The 17,765-nt window shown below is 34.1% G+C and overlaps 1 protein-coding gene across 1 annotated transcript in view; it reads left to right on the top strand.

The window, feature by feature from the left end:
* pde3a (phosphodiesterase 3A, cGMP-inhibited) overlaps positions 1-16,530 on the top strand; it is a 116,487-nt gene extending 99,957 nt beyond the window's left edge. The window contains exons 10-16 of the mRNA XM_073838533.1: positions 282-393; positions 596-697; positions 2,343-2,542; positions 4,552-4,755; positions 4,837-4,998; positions 9,385-9,643; positions 11,461-16,530. Coding sequence (XP_073694634.1) covers positions 282-393; positions 596-697; positions 2,343-2,542; positions 4,552-4,755; positions 4,837-4,998; positions 9,385-9,643; positions 11,461-11,861 — 1,440 coding nt within the window. The 3' untranslated portion in view covers positions 11,862-16,530. The remainder of the gene's footprint in view (positions 1-281; positions 394-595; positions 698-2,342; positions 2,543-4,551; positions 4,756-4,836; positions 4,999-9,384; positions 9,644-11,460) is intronic.
* The last annotated feature ends 1,235 nt before the right edge of the window (positions 16,531-17,765 follow it).

Genomic DNA, 17,765 nt, shown 5'->3' with positions numbered 1-17,765 from the left:
CTTATAAGTTATTATATGAGCCACCCCACTAGATATTGCTGTCAACATAATTTTTTTATGCATTATGTCTAAATGTTGCATAAAATAGCAAAAACATTGACCGTTAAATACACAAACATGACAACCACAATAAATATATGAACACATATGAATAATTAAAAGTATTTGCATGTGTATAAAAATCATATGTCTATTTAAGAAACCATAGTATTATTGTTTGGATCGTTTTGTTTAATTTCAGACGTAGTTGAGAGATTTGAACCCTTTTCTCCGTGATTTAGGTGTCGTACCGGTTGTTTGTTGACACGGGACTCTTCGAGACGTTCAAGATTCCAGTGAGGGAGTTCATGAACTATTTCCACGCTCTGGAGAACGGATACAGGGACATCCCATGTGAGTCCTCGTGCTGCAGGAGACATGTGTACAGAAAAATGTTAACAATGAAACACTGATGATGTACAACAGATGCTGTGCGCAGGCAGCTTCACCTCTAGAGGAATAAATTGCCCTAAATCATCACTTCTGCTACGGTTTTGGTGTGTTGTATCTCCCTCTAGTGCTAGTTGACCGTATTAAACCTCGTCTTCCTCCGCAGATCACAACAGGATTCATGCAACAGACGTCCTCCATGCGGTTTGGTACCTCACTACCCAGCCTGTGCCTGGTTTACCTACACTGGCATCACTGAGTGAATCGGGTAAGAATCACACTTTATTGCTGTTGAGACAGGTTTCAATGGAAGTCAGTTCATGTCTGTAATCCAAAAGTGTATCTTTTTAATTTGATTACTTCTTTTTATATAGACTAGATATGTGTACTTTTATGTGTTTATATTTATATGTTCATATTTTTTATGTTTATATATGTAACACCATATTCACGTGGGGCACCTGGAATACTATTATAGTTTTTATTAATATTTGAATCAGTTTTATTTTTGTATATTTATGTTTTTGTTTCAGTGCTTGGTAAAGTTTTAGTAATTTTGTGTGTTTTCGTCTGTTTTTGTAGGTTTTCTTTTATTATAAATCTGTATATATTTAGTCATTTTTATTTTAGTACATCATGTTAAACTAAATGAATGTTGCCTTACCAACTAGCTGTATTAAAAGCTTTTAATACCGTATTTTAATGCCTTAAAATAACTTTTATTTTTATGTTTTTCTTTTTTATTTCAGTTTTAGTTAGTTTGTTATTTTGTTGTGTTTAAAAAATATATATATATATATATATATATATATATATATATAAAATAATTAATATAAATAAATAATTAACATTAGTTCATTTAAAAAATATAATATAATACAATATAATAATAATGAAAATTAAATTATGAGTGTTTTACACCAAAAATTGCAGAAATAAAAGCTTTTAATACCTTATTTTAATACCTTAAAACAACTTTTATTTTTATATTTTTCATTTTTATTTCAGTTTTAGTTAGTTTATTTTGTTGTATTTTTTTAGTTTATTTTGTTTAGTTTATTTAGTTTATGCCTGTTTAACTGGCTGAAATAAAACCTTTTGAGCTTTGAATTTTATATTTTATGTCAATTTTAGTTCATTTTAGTCATTTTGTTTTAGTTTTTTTGTTATATTTATTTATTTATTTTTCAGTTAATGCATCAAGTTAAACAAAATTAATGTTGCCTTGCCAACTAGCTAAAATAAAAGTTTTCCATTCTTTATTTTATGTTTTTTATATATTTTTTCCATTTCATTTAAATTTTAGTTTGATATTTTGTTGAGTTTCTGCATTTTTTGTAGGTTTTGTTATTAGTTTATTTATTTCTGTATTTATAAATAAATAACAATAATAATTAATTTATATGATTATAAATGTATACAATTTATATATTAAAAATGTCAATTTATATACAATTTATATAATTATTTATGATGAATACCTATTATACAGTGTGAAGCAATTTGCAGTTTCCATATGTATATACCAGAAATCCTTTACATATACACTCCAAATTTAATTATTTATTTAAATATTAAATACATTTCATAAGGTTTTTAATAAAATTAGGTCATTATTTAGTATAGTAAATTATGGGTGTTTTACATTGAAACAAGTAGCATAAAAACAACATTTATTTAGAAATTGCTAGTAAATTTTACAAACAATTACAAAGAATTGGCAAGTGAAACATTGAACTGAAATAGTATTTTCTTGTAAAGCATACACTTTTATTTACAACTTGAACTAATTTCTTTTAGTGTAGGTGCATGAGACCTTGACTAACATTATAAGTGACCTTCAGGGAAACAAAATAAAGTGCTAAAGCGATGTTGAATAGGTCTAAAGATTGTTAATCGCCATCTGTGTTTAGACTCTGACGGTGGTCTCGCTCACGGCCGCACGAGGTTCCTGATGTCCAGGACATATCCTGCAGAGGATGAGGGTTACGGCTGTCTGTCCGGCCTCATCCCTGCTCTGGAGCTGATGGCGCTTTATGTAGCAGCTGCCATGCATGATTACGACCATCCTGGCAGGACCAATGCCTTCCTGGTGGCCACCAGCGCTCCTCAGGTAACACACCGATCGTGGCTTTTCCTTCAAGTGTTTACAAGGAGCACTAATTTCCCTGCATTGTAATATTAAGCACATGTCGTGCTGTCTTAGGAATCATAGAGGTACTTATACTAATTCAGAGGTAGAATAAATTACTGAAGTACCTCGTATAATAATTAATAATAAGGGTTCCAAATATGTGATTTAATCAAATCAAGAAGTGAACATGAATATGTGTTTGCATATGCATAATTATTCAGTACACCTACACGTATTCATACTTATACATGCTGCATTTATTTGATTAAAAATACCGTAAAAATACAGTCAAATTCAAAATTGTGAAATATTAGTACAATTTGATATAACTATTTTCTGTGTGAATATGTGTTAAATTGTAATTTATTCTTGTGATCAAACTGAATTTTCAGCATCAATACTCTAGTCTTCAGAGTCACTTGATTCTTCAGAAATCATTCTAATATGAATTTTAATAATGGTTCTTATTATTATCTGTGTTAAAAACAGTTTATGCTGCTTAATGTTTTGCAGAAACATTTTTGTTCTAGATTCCTTAATGAATAGAAAATTTGTAAGAACTGCATTAATTTTAATTTTTAATTTTGGTAATATATCGATTTGCATAAATATTAAGTAGCATGACTGTTTTTAAAATTGTAATCATCAAAAATTAAATTAAATTAGCAGCAAATCAGCATATTAGATTTATTTCTGTGACACTGAAGACTGGAGTAATGATGCTGAAAAGTCAGTGTTGTGTCACAGAAATAAATTGCAATTTATAATATATTCACATAGAAAACAGTTCTTTTAAAATGTACTAATATTTCAAAATTGTACTGATTTTACTGTAATTTTGAGCAGAATAGACATTTTAATGATCAGAACAATAAAATTATTACTTTTATAAAATTTTTGACTGCTAGAAAGTATGTATACCGGTATGACTTATCATGAGACTGCAATCATTGAACTGTTTCAGTACTTTGTATTAAGATGTAATAGTCCATGTCATGCTGTACATCACCACTGGAAGCATTATTATATTTGATATGTGACCCTGGACCACAAAACCAGTCTTAAGTAGCACAGTTATATTTGTAGCAATAGCCATAAATACATTGTATGGGCCAAAATTATCGATTTTTCTTTTATGCCAAAAATCATTAGGGTATTAAAATCATGTTCCATGAAGATATTTTGGACATTTCCTACTGTAAATATATCAAAACTTAATTTTTAATTAGTAATATGCATTGCTAAAAACTTCATTTGGACAAATTTAAAGGCGATTTTCTCACTATTTGGACTTTTTTGCAACCTCAGATTCCAGATTTTCAAATAGTTTGATCTCGACATAGAAAACAATTTTTTTAAATTGTAATAATATTTCAAAATTCTACTGATTTTCCTCTATTTTTGAGCAGAATAGACATGATAATAAATAAAATTATTAATTATTTCAAAATTTTGACTGCTAGAAAGTATGTATATGACTTATCCTGAGACTGAAAAAGTTCAATTATTGATGAATTAAAAAAAAAAAAGACCCTTATGACTGGTTTTGTGGTCCAGGGTCACAATTATTATTGGTCACGCTTAAGACTGGAGTAATGATGCTGAAAATTCAGCGTTGTGTCGCAGAAATAAACTACATTTTAAATTGTAATAATATATCAAACTTTTACTGTTTTTATTGTATTTTTGATCATATAAATAAAGCCCTGGAGAGCAGAATAGATGTTTTAATTGTCCAAAACACTAAAATTATAAATTATTTAAAAATTTTGACTGCTAGAAATTATGTACTCAGTATTCATGTATTTAGTTATTTGCATTAAGATGTAATATTCCACGTTACCCTGTTCATAACCACTATGAGCATGATTATATTTATGATATTAATATACACAGTGGTTGTTTTCAAGTTTCAGGAATTAATCACAATGTTCAGGGTCCTTGAAACATACAAAGCTCCATAAAAGTCTTTTTGTGTGTCTCCGAAGGCCGTTCTTTATAATGACCGTTCGGTGCTGGAGAATCATCACGCGGCGTCCGCCTGGAATCTGTTCATGTCGCGGCCCGAGTACAACTTTTTGGCCAGTCTGGATCACATGGACTTCAAACGCTTTCGCTTCCTGGTCATCGAGGCCATACTGGCTACCGACCTCAAGAAACACTTTGACTTTTTGGCTGAATTCAACGCTAAGGTGAGCACTTCTGACATTAGAGACATGCATAGAGCAACTATTACTGTGCATTTTATTGATTAGTGTTTTGTGTTGGCTCAGGTGGGAGATGATGGATGCTCAGGCATTGATTGGGCTAATGAGAACGATCGTCTGCTGGTCTGTCAGATGTGCATTAAGTTAGCGGATATAAACGGTCCGTTGAAAAGCAAGGAGCTTCATTTGCAGTGGACGGAAGGCATCGTCAATGAGTTCTATGAACAGGTCAGTGTTGCTTTTGGATGCATGTTTACGTCTGAAGTCATTTTCATGCTGTTCAGTCACATCAGAGACAAACAGGAAGCTCTCACGATGACTAAGTGCCTGGCAACCGCACCTCGCGCTCATAGTAAGAGGCTGTGACAATGCATACGCGTAACCTCACAGCAACTACGCCGCGTCTCGCTATCATTCACATGGAGAGGATGGCAAGGATATGCTGTTGCCTGGCAACCGTCCACATCCTCCTCAAGCCGTGCTGAAGGAACACGTTCACAGCTGTAATGAGAATGTAGGGCAGAAAGTAAGCAAAGTTTTACACAAGTCTGGTCCGCTGGAAATTATGCTTTCAGTGGAGAAAAATTACAGGTGAAACAAGCCATGCAGTGATGATAAACTAAATCAGCCTACTGATTAAAGTGGTCTGTTCAGTTGACATCATCAGTTATATTGTTCCTTTTCAACCTCTCGTTTATTAATGACGAATAAAACGTAATCCTGCACTACATTTTGTCCATTAAAAATCTTTTTAAACTAAGAAATGTCACATTAGATGAGTAAAATGCAAACACCTCTCCTTTATTGACACTTTTATTATTGTTATTTTATATATATATATATATATATATATATATATATATATATATGCTTTTTCCAGTTTTGTCATTTGTCTCAAAATTTTTAATATAAGATACATTTACTTGAGCAGCCAGATGACATAAAAATCAAAAATCAAAGTGAGTTTATTCGTAAAATGAGAAAAAAAATTCTATAGGGTCAGAACATTTTTTATTAGTTAATAGTTAATTTATTACTTAATTTATTGTTATTATTTTAAGCATGAACGCACTTCATTTTCCTTTCAAGTTATTTATATCTTGAAGGTAATTGTGACTTTTAATTTTGCAATTCTGAATTTTTTCCTCACAACTGTAAGTTTTTCTTCTCAGAATTACCAGTTTATATTTCAGTTTTGCTTTATATCTCTCAATTCTGAGTTTCTGTTGAACAGTTTTGCTTTATATCTTAGATCTGTGTTTATATTGTGCAGTTTCATTTTCTATCTCACAGTTCTGAGTTTGTCTAAAAATTTTGCTTAAAATCTCAAGTCTGTAAGTTTAGATTTCACAGTTTTGAGTTCATATCTCATAAATCAGACTTTATGTCTCACAATTTTGCTTTATATCTGACAATTCTGTATTTATATCTCACAATTTTACTTAATAACTTGCAATTCTGAGTTTATATCTCACAGTTTTGGTTTATATCTCAATTCTGAGTTTATATCTTACAATTCTGTTTAATATCTTGCAGTTGTGCATTTATATTTATAATTTTGCTTTATATCCCAATTCTGCATTTATATCTCATTATTTTTCCTTTATAACTCATAATTCTGAATTTGTCTCAGAATTTTGCTTTATATCTCAATTCTGCATTTATATCTCACAATTTAGCTTCGTATCTCGCAATTCTGAGTTTATATCTCACAGTTTTGCTTTAGATCTTAATTCTGTTTATATCTAGAAATTTCGCTTTATAACTCGCAATTGCGTTTATCTCTTGCAATTTTGCTTTATATCTCGCAATTCTGAGTTTATGTCTCACAAATTTGGTTTATATCTTGCAATTCTGAGTTTATATTTATAATTTTGTTTTATATCTCACAATGTTGAATTTAATTTATGCCTAAAAAACGTTATTTTAACCATAAACACACTTCACTCTGATAAAACTTTCAGAAAACAAGACCTATTATCTTAAGTGCATATTCTTCTCAAGTAAATGCGTCTTGATTTAAGAATGTTTAGATATTTGTAGTGGAAAACAAGACAAAACAAATTTTTCACATTTTTCTATTTTCAAATGCTAAATGTTTTTTTTTTTTTAAATACAAGTCTGCTCTAGTAGTTTTAACATTTCCCCTAATTAAAGTGCATGAAATATTATTGGCCTAACCTACATGGATTGACCGCTGCGGTCCATCGCACGCCCTCGTTCAACCAGTCGTGGTTTCGTATCTTCCGTTAGCGTTTCTCAGAGAGTTAAGGGCTTGTTTGGATGCCAGCGATGAGTAATAAAACACTGTGTCTATTATTGTGAGGAACACAGAGTGAGGATGACCCAGTTGTGTCAGGACCCCGTCACAGAGCTACAAAGCGTCATATGACCACCCCTGGCCATATTCAGAGCATTTCAAAAGGGACCAGAAATTATATGCTTCAAAGGAGCCTGTTTTTCCCCCCCTCCCCGTTTCGTTTCTTGAATGATTCATTTCTCCAGCACTTCTGAGTAGCACCTGACAGAACACAGCGCACATACATTACTGCCCTCTGACGACATCGCCGCGCCGTTGCCATGGCAACTTGAGACCTTGCCTGTTGTTATGCCGCTCTCATTGTTTATTTCCAGGTACTGCTAAGCATATGTTTTCACACAGACCATATGATGCTCCTCCAATCTCTGATTACTTACTCATTTCGATACCGTAATCTGAAGTAAATAAACAAATAAGCCAGACCTCGCGTGGCTGGGTGTATTTCCCCCGTCCACGGGAAGGTTGACCTAGTTTTATGGCAGCCGAATGTCTGTGAAGTATGTTTCTCTCCTGAACTGGAAAAATCCAATCAAGTGTGTGACTCTTCAGCTGGGTTTGAATATACTGAGCATACTGTTCCCTCCGTGGTAATATCGCTGTTTGTTTAATGTAATAGAGGAGTATAAAATAGCGGCGGTCAGAAATAGAGTTTTCTTTGAAACTGTGAACAAAACGGCTTCAAATCAGACGTCAATCAGATCGGATTAATCTGCACTATGTGGAGCATTTCTGAATCAGAATGAAATGCATTTTTGCAGCATCACTGAATGCTTTTCTTTTCTCACCATGAATTTTAGAAATGAAATGATGTGCTGCTGCTTTTATATGCTTGCTAATATGAGGAATGCTATCTTTTATCATCAGTCCCCCTGAGGCTCTTTATCCAAATACTATTGTAGAAGTGCAGATGAAGTACAATAAAAGTTTTATTGATTTTATTTATAGCATGGAAGCTTGTTTCTGTCGTGGGATTAAAAAACTGAATTGTGAGATATAAAATCGGAATTGCAAGATAATTCTGTAAAACAAAATTAGTCAAAATTGCAAGTTGTACACTTAGAATTTTGACATTTTCTCACAATTCCAAGTTTATATCTTTTGATGAAACAAAATGAAACAAAAAGTGACGTGTGGAGTTAAAATTTCCATCACAATCTGTAGATCAGGACACACTTACTATTTCATGTAAATTGTGATCACAGTAACTTTTTTTATCACCAAATAAAACCTGATTGAACCATTTCACAAAGACTTTGGTTAAACTGAATTTCAAAAAAAAAATCTGCCTTTGTTTTAATCTCACAATTCAGACTTTGTTTAATATAAACGTAGTATTATGACTTTATATTTTGCAATTCTAGATTTAAATCTCACATTTTTTAGTTTATTGCTTGTAAATTTTGAGTTTATATCTTGCACTTTTGTATTTAAATCTCAATTCTGAGTTTATTTCTTGCCATTCTAAGTTTAAATCTCACAATTTTGACTTTATTGCAATTCTGAGTTTATATCACAAATTTGCAATTAAAACTCAATTCTGAGGTTTTTTTTGCAATTCTGAGTATATATCTTGTGATTTTGCAATTAAATCTCACAATTCTGAGTTCATTTCTTACAATTCTAAGTTTATATCACTATTTAGTTTATTTAGTGGACTTCTGAGTTTATATCTCACAATTTTGCATTTAAATCTCACAATTCTGAGTGTATTTCTTACAATTCTGAGTTTATATCTCACAATTTTGCATTTAAATCTTGTAATTTTGAAACTGCAATGATCTTTTTTATTTTTTATTTTATTCTGTGGTGGAAAAGTTCTTCCATATTATAGCAACCAAAAAGGATTTCAAATGTTTTTTCCATTTAGAGTCAATGTGAAACAACATTTGTAACTTACTTTACTCATATAATGTGAGCAGAACGTAATTTTTCAATTAGAAATTATCCATTGGGAGTTTGCAGCCTAGAAGTCCATTCACATAACATAATACAATTTTAATAATTGCTCTAATTTTTGCAGAATAGGTGAGTCCACACCATAACCATATGGACAAACAGGGACTACATCATTATCAAATCATTTTTAGAATGATTTCTTCCATCTGATGAACAATAACAACATTTACAGCCAATTTAGAATCCATCCTGCTCTAACGAGCTTGAGCATTTAAAGCATAATGTGATTATAATAAACAGAACAGTATTATGCATTGGTCTCAATACTAATATACTGTTGTTGTGAACTGTCCTTTACACATGTTTACAAGTGTTTTCTCTTCATTCTGTTGTTTCAGGGTGATGAAGAGTCCAGTTTGGGCCTTCCCATCAGCCCCTTCATGGACCGCTCAGCACCACAGTTGGCCAAACTGCAGGAATCCTTCATCACACACATCGTCGGGCCTCTCTGCAGCTCGTATGATTCAGCCGCTCTCATACCCGGCCACTGGGTCGACCCTCTGCCCAAAGAAGGTGAGGATGCTGAGGAAGAGACGGATGAAGAGGAGGAGGATGACACACCGGAGGAAGACGCCTCCACCAGCTCAGAACTTTCCCGTGAGTTCAGAAAATATCCCATTTTGATTTCCATCACAATCTGTAGATCCAGACACACTTACTTGATGTAAATTATGATCACAGTCTTATATAATCGCCAAATAAAACCTGATTGCCCCATAAGTAGAACCATTTATCTAAATTAGGGGTGCTCAAGCCTGTTCCTGGAGATCTACCTACCTGCAGATTTTAGTTCCAGCCTTGCTCCAACACAGCTGTCTGTAATTATCAAGTGCTGTCAATGAGATTAATTAGGTGGTTCAGGTGTGTTCAATGAGGGTTGGAGCTGAACTTTGTAGGATGGTAGATCTCCAGGACTGGGACTGAGCACCCCTGATCTAAACCATCAATGAAATGAAATTGAGTTTAATAATGCTTGATTTCCAAAACACAACTGTTCTGACAAATATAAGACAAGCTATATTTGCAAAACCAAAAAAAAATCATATATAAAATAAATATAAATATATACTTTAAGATAAAATATGTATTTGTGTTTATTGAATTTAGTCTTTTTTTTATTATTATTAAATATGACTCATCAGCATGGATCAGTGTGTATTTAAGCAGTTTAATTATTTTTAAATAATATTTTACATTTTTAAATATTGTACAGTATTTTTCTGCAAAAACTAATTACTAATTAACTAATTAACTAATCACTTAAAGCTGCTAGTCAAATAGACAAACTATATTTGCAATACTGAACAAATATATATGAAATAAATATACAAGATTACTTCTTTGCATTTAATTTAATCAATTAACTTTATTTTTTATTTCTATTTTGAATATTAAATATTATTCATATGGATCAGAGGTATGTAATCTGTAAGACACAATGCATTGCATTTTTTGTTATTTATTATATGCAACATTTTTGTACAAAAACGAAGTCATCACTTACAAGCTGTTAGTTAAATAAGACAAACTATATTTGCAACACTAAATATAAAATAAATATAAATATCTTTGTTTAATGTTGTATCATTAATTTAAATTAAATTAAATGAAAATTTTATGTGTATTAGTGTGTATTTAAGAAGATATAGGATTCAATTAATTAAAAAAAATATATATATATATTAAATATTATATACATGGATCAATTTGTATTTAAGAAATAAAGACACCTTGCTTGTCAATTTTTTTTTAACTTTTATATGCAACTTACAAACAAAAATTTCACTTCAAAAACAAAAATCGAAATCGTCACTTAAAGCTGCTAGTCAAATATTTATTTTATGAGTGATAAATATTGTATATGTGGATCAGTGTGTATTTAAGAAATGAAGACGTATTGCATGTCTTTTTTTTTTTTTTACTTTTATAAGCAACATTTCTCCCCCAAAACAAAAATCATCACTTAAAACTGCTAATCAAATATTTCTTAAATGAATACTAAATATTATATTTGTGGATCAATGTGTATAAAAGAAATGAAGACATATTTCATTTTTGTTTTTACTTTTTGTGCAACATTTCTCTACAAAAACAAAAATCATACACTCTTAAAAATAAAGGTGCTTCACGATGGCATAGAAGATCTTTTTTTGTTTAAATGGTTCCATAAAGAACCTTTACCATCTGAAGAACCTTTCTCTTTCACAAAACGTTCTTTGTTGTGAAAGAAGGTTCTTTAGATTATAAAAAGGTAAGGAAGAGATGGTTCTTGAAAGAACCTTTAACTGAATGGTTCGCTGTGGAACCAAAAATGGTTCTTCTATGGCATCGCTGTGAAGAATTTTTAAGAGTGTAGTTCAAAATCCTTTGTCTGAATGCATTAACACCTTCTTTTCTAACTGGGTTTATTACAGAGAAACCAGCATCCAAGAAACGACGGAAAGTGTTCTGCCAGATCACCCATCACCTCCTGGAGAACCACGAGATGTGGAAGAAGGTCATTGCTGAAGAGTCCCAAAGCCAGACAGAAGGAGAGGAGTCCACATGCCGCACTAACACCCCTGAGCCAATCCTAGCCATCGATGAGGAGGAGGAGGAGCCAGGTAGCAAGGAGGAGCCCACAGACAACCAGGAGGAGGAGCTAACGGAGGAGGAGGCGGAGGAAGAGGAGAGTCCCGTACCTGACGAGACACACGAAACAAAGGAAACAGATGGCGAGACTATAGAGGAAGCGGCTGAGACTGCGAAGACTGTAGAAGACGATGCGGAGCTAATGGGAAAACATGAAGAAGACGAGAAAGAGGATCCGGAGTGAATGACTTGCCGTTTTTAGACGTCGGCAAGCGAGACTTCTAAGAAATGGTTGCCAGCACATCACTTAGACACAACACTGTAGATGCTTGGGGAACATGTGCCTAAAAGGAAACAGGGTGGGACGGGGTGGTTCGGGATGAAGGGTTTGAGCAACAATGAGCAGGCGGCGAACTATTGAGGTTTGATGCTAAAATTGGCCGGGACATCCAGGGGGTTTCCTATATTTTCTAGACTTACGTTGGTCAGTTTTGCAAGTCCCTCTCCAGCTGCACCTTAACCCCCACAACTACGACAGGGGTCCCAATGACCTGCGGCGACACACGTTTTGCAGGCCCAACGAGCATTTCCGAGGAGCTTGGGAACGAGAAACCAATCCACCGTGACTCTCGTCGTCGGCAGCGGACGAAAGCAAACGCTCCAGAAACTGCATGCGTTTGTGAAAAGATACACTATGTGTTTGCGTGTCTGTCCTGCCATTGCTCTTTCTTTTTCCTTTCCAGAGCATCACTATAGCAAGCGCTTGGGCCACTGTCTCATTGTCCGAAGGCGTCGAGCCGAATGCTTGTCATTCTCTTCCCTCACCGTTTTCCCTCGGCATTCCACGAACTGAGATCTTACGTTTCTCAGGATCAGACTGTTTTCGGATAACTGTACAAGGAGTCATTGGTTTTTACAGACTTTCTTGCAACTTTCTAATCTTTTGGATCTTGATTTGTGGACAAAGGGTATCTTTAGTTGATTTTGTAAACTGTAACTTCTTCAAAACGCCAATGGCCTTTTAGCCCAATCGTCGTTTTACCAGGTGATTTGATATGTATATATATATATATATATATATATATATATATACGTGCATACGGCGTGCAATAGTACATCACGTCATCCCTAGTCATCAAACTTTTTTCCGTCCGAAACTACTTATGCTAGATCCCTCCTGTTTTTGCATTTAAGCAAAGTTTTGAGAGCCGAGTAAACTGCTCTAGCAAGTTTGGCTGATCAAAGGCCTAAAGTGGGACGACGGGAAGGCCTCAGGCTCCCACATTCCCCTGCAGTCGCATGTTTTCCCTCTGAACAAGACCGCGGTTATGCTTCACAGTCGTCTCACGCAGCTGCCGCGGTCATGCAGGCAGGCGAGCTCCTCAGCCCAAGGGATGAAACGGCGAACGCTGTCCCTCTCACATGAGACCATGTGCCGCACATGAGATACGCGCACCGGTCGACACGGCTGTCCGCGCTCGCCTTTGATGTGCAGAAAGAGGCAGATTGCTTGCGACGGCGAGATGAAACAATTCTGCGGGCTTAATCACCTCGGGTCCGATGTCTAATCGGACGCCTTCAGTCACTTTGAAGGAGAGCCAATTAAAAAGTCCTAGGTAGGACGCGACGGTCACGTGCTCATCTTTAAAACGTCCCCTTCGATCGCAGTGCAATGCAGTGTAAGCCTTAATATAATCAGGCAACGTGGTGCAATGTAGTCCGGCGAATTATTTAAGCAATACTGACCCTACGTGTACAGCAGATTGGTAGCGTTTCCAATTGCACTTTCTTTTAGTTGCTGTGTAAATCTCACACAGCTCAAGTGTGTGTGTGCCAAATATGACTTCAAATCCATTCTCCCCAAAGTATGAAACCCCAGCGTGGAAAGGCCGTGTGTGCTTGCGATCCAGTATGAGTGCTTTTTATTTCTACGTGGCCCCGTTTTTAGAGGGTATATTATATTTCTGCATTAGGCCGTAGATTTTTAACCCCAGGCCGGAGATATTAACCCTTTGGTGCATGAGTTATTAAATCACAAATTAAATATCTTAGTGTTTTTATTACCTTTTTAAAACAAAAATATATTAATTCCCAGTCTAATAACGCATTTTGAGAGCGTTACTGTCCGCTGCAATAAAAGGTAGTAGTTGTTATGTGGTGCATCACTTTTGTTTGCCATTTTAAATTTAAGTTGCCATAAACATAGAATTGGAAAAGGAAATATAACTTATCAACATTCATCAAAGTGTTCAATTATACAGTTGTCTTCACTTTATATTTTCCAAATGATCATAACCTACAAACAAATACATTAAATGCATTATTTTAAAACCCTAAATAAACCATCAGGCCAGAGATATTAACCCTTTGGTGCATGAATTATTAAATCACAAATAAAAATAGGTAGTTTTCATTACCTTTTTGAATTAAACAAAAATGCATTAATTTCCCACTGCAATAAAATATGTTGCCATAATAAAAACATATTATGGCATAGAATTAACTCATCCTAACCAACAATTAAATTCAGAGAATAAAATCCCCCTAAATACATCATTAGACCCCATGAAAGAGAAACCAACTTTTGGTGCAGGAATTATTAAATCACAAATAAAAATGTCAATGTTTTTATTATAAAATTCCCTTTTGGTGCATTAATTACTAAAACCACAAATATATTTTTATTACCTTTCTAAAACAAAAATATATTATTTCCCAGTCTCCTTTTCCCAAAATACAATCAAATATAGTAATTGTTATGTGCTGCATCACTTTAGTTTGCCATTTTAAATTTATGTTGCCATAATAAAACATATAAAGGATTGTAACAATGAATTATGGATAAGAGTCAAAGGTTATCACCTTGAAAATGGCTTTTAAAGACCTGTCCATTGTAGTGGACATCATGCATCAAAGTGTTAAATTATATCATGTTTTTTTTTTATATTTCCCCAAATAATATCATAACCTAGAATCCCTCTAAATACATAATTAAATTCCCCTAAATAAATCAGTATAGCCCAGGCCAAAGATTTAAACACTTTGGTGAATTAATAAATTCCCTTTAATTCCCAAAATAATGCATTTAAGAGTGTTATTGACCATTGCAATAAAAGATAGTAATTGTTATGTGCTGCATCACTTTTGTTAGGCATTTTAAATTTATGTTACAATAATAAAAATATAAAAGGATCATAAGTATAAGGGTCAAAGGTTATCACATTAAAAAATGGCTTTTAAAGATCTGTCCACTGTAGTGGACATCATGCATCAAAGTATTCAATTATATAATTGTTTTTGCTGTATATTTCCCAAAATAATATCATAACCTAGAGTCCCTCTAAAAAAATATGAAATCCCCCAAAATAAATAAATATAGCACAGGCTAGAGATATAAACCATTTGGTGCATTAATGACTAAAATCACAAATAAATTCCCTTTCATTTCCAAAAGAATGCATTTTGAGAGAGTTACTGACAGTTGCAATAAAATAGATTGTTTTTCCATAATAAAACATATAAAAAGATTGTAACATTGAATTATGGATCAAGGTCTAAGGTTATCACCTTAAAATGGCTTTTAAAGATTTATCCACTGTAGTGGACATCATGCATCAAAGTGTTAAATTTACATATTCCCCAACATAATATCATAACCTACAATCAAATCCCGAGGAATTAAAAGCCTCTAAATACATAATTTATGTGACTTTATGGAAGAATCTATTATGCAATATAGTTCAACCCCAATTACTTATTCTCCATTTGAGAAATTTCTGTCATTACCTAGCGATTAGCAGTGGGGACACGTGGCGATGAGGATTGGGAATGACCTTACTGCGAGTCTTTGACGATCAAAGGTCACCGATATTGATGTCTCAAAGTGTTTCAAACCCTGAATCAAAGCTTCCCCCTGACAGTATTGAGAGAGACTTGACAAAAAACTGTTAAATTAGCCAGAGAATCCTGAGCATCTGATGCGCTTGTGCGTGTTGGCATGGCAGCATGCGTCCCTGTCCTCCACCGTGCCTCCCGTCGCTTGGTTTTCAGCTCTGATCTGCGCTCGGTGGCTTTGATTCCAGATTTTTGAGAAACCGGTTTGGCGTTTTCACACGTAGCCAATGCCCTTAGGAGTGAAAGACATTGCAGTCTGCACAGTTTGGCTCAAATACCTGCACAGGTATTCTAGAAATATGTGTGTAAAGTTTAGTCTGATAAGCTTGGTTCATCCTTCCGGATCTTTTTGATTGATGGCAGAGAGACATAAAGAGGTTAGACGTCACACGAGAAGCTGATCTTTTTATATTTCTCCTTTGTATTTCTCGTTCAACGCTCGCTCCTTCATCTTCAACCGTACGCGTCTGATAACCGTGTCCACTCGTTTCGTTCACCTCCAGAACCAAACAAGCTTTACACCTCTCTGAGAAAGAGAAATGAGACTTGTACTTTTTATATATAGTCGGCACTTCACTGACAAAATAATTATTTTTCTTCTCACTTGTATCTTGCACTTAACACATGTAGCAATACCTATAGAAAGGGGAACTGTGTAAAATCACCAGTATTCGTAAAGTGAAATATTCATTTTATCGCTGATTGTTGTTCCATTTTGTACAAAAACGATATTGTGTACAGGTTAAAAATGAAACGAAACAAAAACAAAGCCAAAAAAGGGACGAAAAAGATGAAGACGACAACAGGAGTCTTTTAGATAAACATTATTTATTTTTACTGTTTTGTAATTTAGACACTATACTGTAGCTCCTCTATTGCCAGACTTACTGGAAGTGCCTCTTGGTATAATGTAACATACAGAAAATATATATTGAGAATATTAGAACCTGTCACAAGCTGAACATTGTGGATGTTGTAATGTGAATACAGTTTAATAATACGAGTGAAATACTGTGGTATTGAATGTCTCTGTGTTCTTAATTCTTTCTTTTCACTTCATCGATTTTCACCCCTCATTCCAGACTTAATCATCGACTAAACAAGCTCAAGACAAAGGGTAAAATGCCAAATATTCACAGTTGTGCAGGTTTCTTTGTCTTGAAAATAACTCCGGTGTCAATTGAAGTCAAGGTAAGATCCCACACGCAGTATGCCAGGTCAAATGGTTCTCACATTAAATTAATAGTTTACTCAAAAATGAAAATGTGCTGAAAATTGACTCACCCTCGGGCCATTCGAGATGTAGATGATTTACTGATTTTGTGTATTTACATTTGTAAACATTGCTTGATCTTTGCATATTTCTCTTCTGAATCTCTTCCAGTGATTGCTGGAGTGGTGTGGATTATTGTGATTATTTTATCAACTGTTTGGACTCTCATTCTTCACCGCAGAGCATCAGCTTTCTCCAAATCTGTTCTGCAAAACATATGCACTCGACAGTCCATCAGTTAACATCTTGTGAAGCGGAAAGCTGCGTGTTTGTATGAAACAAATCCATACTTCAAACAATTTCTTCCAGCTAAACTTGAAGTCCTCTATCAGTAACATTGTCTAATCTGAATCAGAAAAGAAATATGCATAGATCAAGCAGTGTTTACAAATGTAATCAGTTCTAAACAAATATGAGAATGGATTTTTGGACTTTTTTATAGTTTTTATCAGCAGTTTAGACTCTCATTCTGATGGCACCCATTCACTGCAGAGCATCCGCTTTCTGCAAATCTGTTCTGGAAAACAAATGCACTCTACAGTCCATCAATTAACATCTTGTCCATCAATAGCATTGTTTAATCTGAATCAGAAGAGAAATATGCTTAGTTCAAGCAGTGTTTACAAATGTAATCAGTTCTAATCAAATATGTGAATGGATATTTGGACTTTTTTACTGTATTTATCAGCAGTTTGGACTCTCATTATGTCCATCAATTAACATCTTGTCCATCAATAGAATTGTTTAATCTGAATCAGAAGAGAAATATGCATAGATCAAGACTTTTTTATTGTATTTATCAGCAGTTTGGACTCTCATTCTGACGGCACCCATTCACTGCAGAGCATCTGCTTTCTCCAGATCTGTTCTGCCAAAAATATGCCTTCGACAACTTCACCAAGCTCATTTAAGTCACTTTAAGTTCTGTACTTAGCTTCAGCGTTGATCTATGCTTACCGTGCTTGCCAACTCGAAGCATTT

Source organism: Garra rufa, chromosome 4, assembly GCF_049309525.1.
Source record: "Garra rufa chromosome 4, GarRuf1.0, whole genome shotgun sequence".
NCBI classification, from domain to species: domain Eukaryota; kingdom Metazoa; phylum Chordata; class Actinopteri; order Cypriniformes; family Cyprinidae; genus Garra; species Garra rufa.
This window is presented reverse-complemented; position numbering and strand designations above follow the sequence as displayed.